Source organism: Tuber melanosporum, assembly GCF_000151645.1.
Source record: "Tuber melanosporum whole genome shotgun sequence assembly, scaffold_70, strain Mel28".
Classification (NCBI taxonomy): domain Eukaryota; kingdom Fungi; phylum Ascomycota; class Pezizomycetes; order Pezizales; family Tuberaceae; genus Tuber; species Tuber melanosporum.
Genome location: NW_003299118.1, coordinates 202,419 through 205,293, shown reverse-complemented (window position 1 = coordinate 205,293; position 2,875 = coordinate 202,419). Strand labels below are relative to the sequence as shown.

Below are 2,875 nucleotides of genomic sequence, written 5' to 3'. Positions count from 1 at the left end.
ATCTGCTTCATTGCAGAGCACCCCCGTACTCTCTCTATCCACCCCTCCTTGGTATACCCCCCTATCGACTCGTATGGACGGGTAGCCTATCTTAATGAGGTCCTCGTAAATATCTTCTACACCTTCCTTGTTCCTTATTATTGGACTTTTGGTCCTCAGACACTCCTTCACAGACAAACTCAACGCTGTATTGCGCCGGTCGCAGCAATCACACTCACTAACTAGCACAAATATACACAATGTTATCACTATGTGAACGTCGGTCCCTTGGCATCCACGTTACCGATATGGACGCAGGGGAATCTCAGCCACCGTTGTTGGGGGAGAAGCATAACTTTGTAGTCGAGGAAGAAGAGTTAAAGTTGGAGGCCGAAGGTTGTTCGGGGGTTTCAAGGACACAGCTTTCTTTGATTTACTCTTTGCATTTAGCAGAAGCGTATGTTCTTCGCATCTCTGTTAAAACTAAATCTCGGGATTTTAGTATCAAGCTAATTGACTAATATTTCGGGTAGTATTGTCGCTTCGAGCTTGCAACCGCAGCTTTACATGTTATTACGTGATAGTCAGCTTTGCGGAAGTGTTAACTCGGCTTACTGGACTGGTTTAGTGGAAACTATGTTTGCTCTTGGTTCTATTGCCGGTTAGTTTGTTCCGCATGGGAGGAATCGGGATCCGGAGATGCTGATGCAAGTGGAATAGGTCTCTATTGGGGTCGGCTCGGGGACAAGCTTGGGAGGAGGCCAGTTGCGCTTGCGGGGATGCTCGGTATGACAATATCTTGTGTGGTCATGGGATTCAGCAATGGGCTCGTTAGCTGCGCTCTGATTAGAGCATTCGCTGGACTTATGAGCTCTTCCATTCGAGTTTCTACTGCCACTATGATTGGAGATGTTAGCGAAACATCGAGTGCCAAAGCTCGCAATTTTTCAAGGCTTCCGCTCGTGGCTACTGGAGGGGTTATCGGACCACTTTTGCAAGCTCTTCTTGCTCACCGATTCTCGTCAGATAACAAGATTTGGAGAACCTTTCCAATTTTGAGTTCCCAACTGGCTTGTGCGAGTTTGATGTTCATCTTTTTCCTTGTCAACTTGATTTTCCTTCAGGAGGTTTGTGGCGCTTAGCTCTGACAAACAATCACGTGTGTTTTACTAACAATAATCACTAGACGCTGCCAACCCCATCATCAGAAGGGTTTGACGAGGAAACACAGCTGCTCCCTCACTCAATCGAATCCTTCACCGAGAAGGACACATTCCTTGGACAGGCCGAATACCCTGCAACTCCGCGCCGCCGGGTCACCTGCAGGGATGAGAGACCAGAGCCCATCAGATTTTCTGAGATTATGCGTGCCCCGTCTCTAATGATCCTCTTGTGCTCATACTCGTTCCTTTCGCTTCACTCGGCGTCATTTGATCAGCTCTTGCCCCTTCTCGGTAACTCTTCCACGGAGCACGGGGGGCTTGGGCTACCATGCTTCTTCCTGTCTCTTGTTGTACTATTCGCCGGCATCGCTGCCGGCATCGTGATATATTTAGGGTTCGCCAAATCGGTGCACCGTCTTGGCCTGCTCCAGCTTTACCGGCTCTGCTGCTGGATATACCCGGTTATCTACATTGCAACCCCCCTACTGTCCAAGGTTGCTGTAAGTTCCGAAGTCGCAGTATGGATATCGTCGGCTAGTTCAATTTTCACCAAGACGTTGGTCACTGGGTTCGCTCAGACTCTCGTGACTTATCTTGTTACAAATGCCAGTCCTGATGCCTTCAGCCTCGGTAGTATTATGGGAGTCATGCAAGGCGCAAGCGTATTCCGAAGTCTTGCGCTCGCTGGAACCGGTGTCGCATTCTCGCTCAGCGATGATGTGTCGATTGAGGCTACCAACTACATTCTTTGGGCTGCTATGGCCATCGTTTCCCTCGGTGGTGCAGCTGTGGCATACTTTGTGCGCGATCATCCTACTGTGCGGGACTACTCTTCTTCTCTCAAGTGGGAGGTTTGCTACGAATCATCAGAAGACCTAGCAATCTAAGCGCTGTCTCGTGATAATACCCGGTGCACAGGCACTCATTCTCTTGCTTTGCCGTTGCCTTTTTCTTTTTACTTACGTATCGCTTTCCTTTTGTGGTGCAACGAGAGATATAGGAAGTCCTACCCTGACTCAGTCACCCATTCTTCCTTCGGGGGCGGTCCCAGCTTTTGATACCGTTTTTAACAGCACTTGAGGTGTCGAAGTCGTTTTATCAACAAAATTGCTCGACCTTTTTTTCTTCACGTCTGTCTCTATCTAAATATCTCTACTCTTTCCATTTGGGAGGACCGTTGTACTGCAATCGGGATGGTGGTGGTGGTTTATTGTCTCATACACTTTATTTCGACATTTAGCGCTCTCTTTTATATTAGGATCTGGGAGTGGGGGGGGTTTGTTGTATTTAAATAACTTGGGTGTCTCGTCTTTTTCCTTTTACCATTTTTTTCTTCCTTGGTATGTTTTCCTAGTGTCTCTTTCCAGCTGTGGATGTAGCGGTGTTTACTGACTAACATGAGGTCCCCTCCCTTTTCTTTTTTTTCTCTTTGAAGAGCTCTATCGTGTATTATTATCATGAGTTGAATCTGTTGAAGCAAAAGAAAAGTGAAAGAGAAAAATACCTGTCAGCTCTAGACTACGGTAATGCAAGTCTATGATCGCGATGGTATGGTAGTATGTTGACCGCTTAAGTACCGGTATCGAGAGCGGAGCAGAAAAGAAAAAGAAAAGAAAAATTACATGTAGCATCGGTAGGAGTGAAGTCAGCTCGGGAAACTAAAGATAGACTAGTCAGTGATCGACCATGAAGCTTTGTCTTGGCCGCAATTACCATATATGGAGGGTGCTTGC

At 47.2% G+C, this 2,875-nt stretch overlaps 1 protein-coding gene; it reads left to right on the top strand.

Moving 5' to 3' along the window:
• On the top strand, positions 1–2,629 carry GSTUM_00010530001 (uncharacterized protein). XM_002841358.2 has 4 exons: positions 1–436; positions 513–640; positions 700–1,106; positions 1,166–2,629. Exons 1-4 carry the CDS (start codon positions 240–242, stop codon positions 2,027–2,029), a joined length of 1,596 nt encoding a protein of 531 aa, XP_002841404.1. The 5' UTR covers positions 1–239; the 3' UTR covers positions 2,030–2,629.
• The last annotated feature ends 246 nt before the right edge of the window (positions 2,630–2,875 follow it).

What these genes read in the sequence shown, in the direction of transcription:
- GSTUM_00010530001 (XM_002841358.2), top strand. Translation starts at nt 240, where the DNA reads ATGTTATCACTATGTGAACGTCGGTCCCTTGGCATCCACGTTACCGAT. An exon ending in TCTTTGCATTTAGCAGAAGC is followed by an intron (nt 437 to 512) that starts GTATGTTCTTCG and finishes TATTTCGGGTAG; the next exon opens with TATTGTCGCTTCGAGCTTGC. An exon ending in ACTTGATTTTCCTTCAGGAG is followed by an intron (nt 1,107 to 1,165) that starts GTTTGTGGCGCT and finishes AATAATCACTAG; the next exon opens with ACGCTGCCAACCCCATCATC.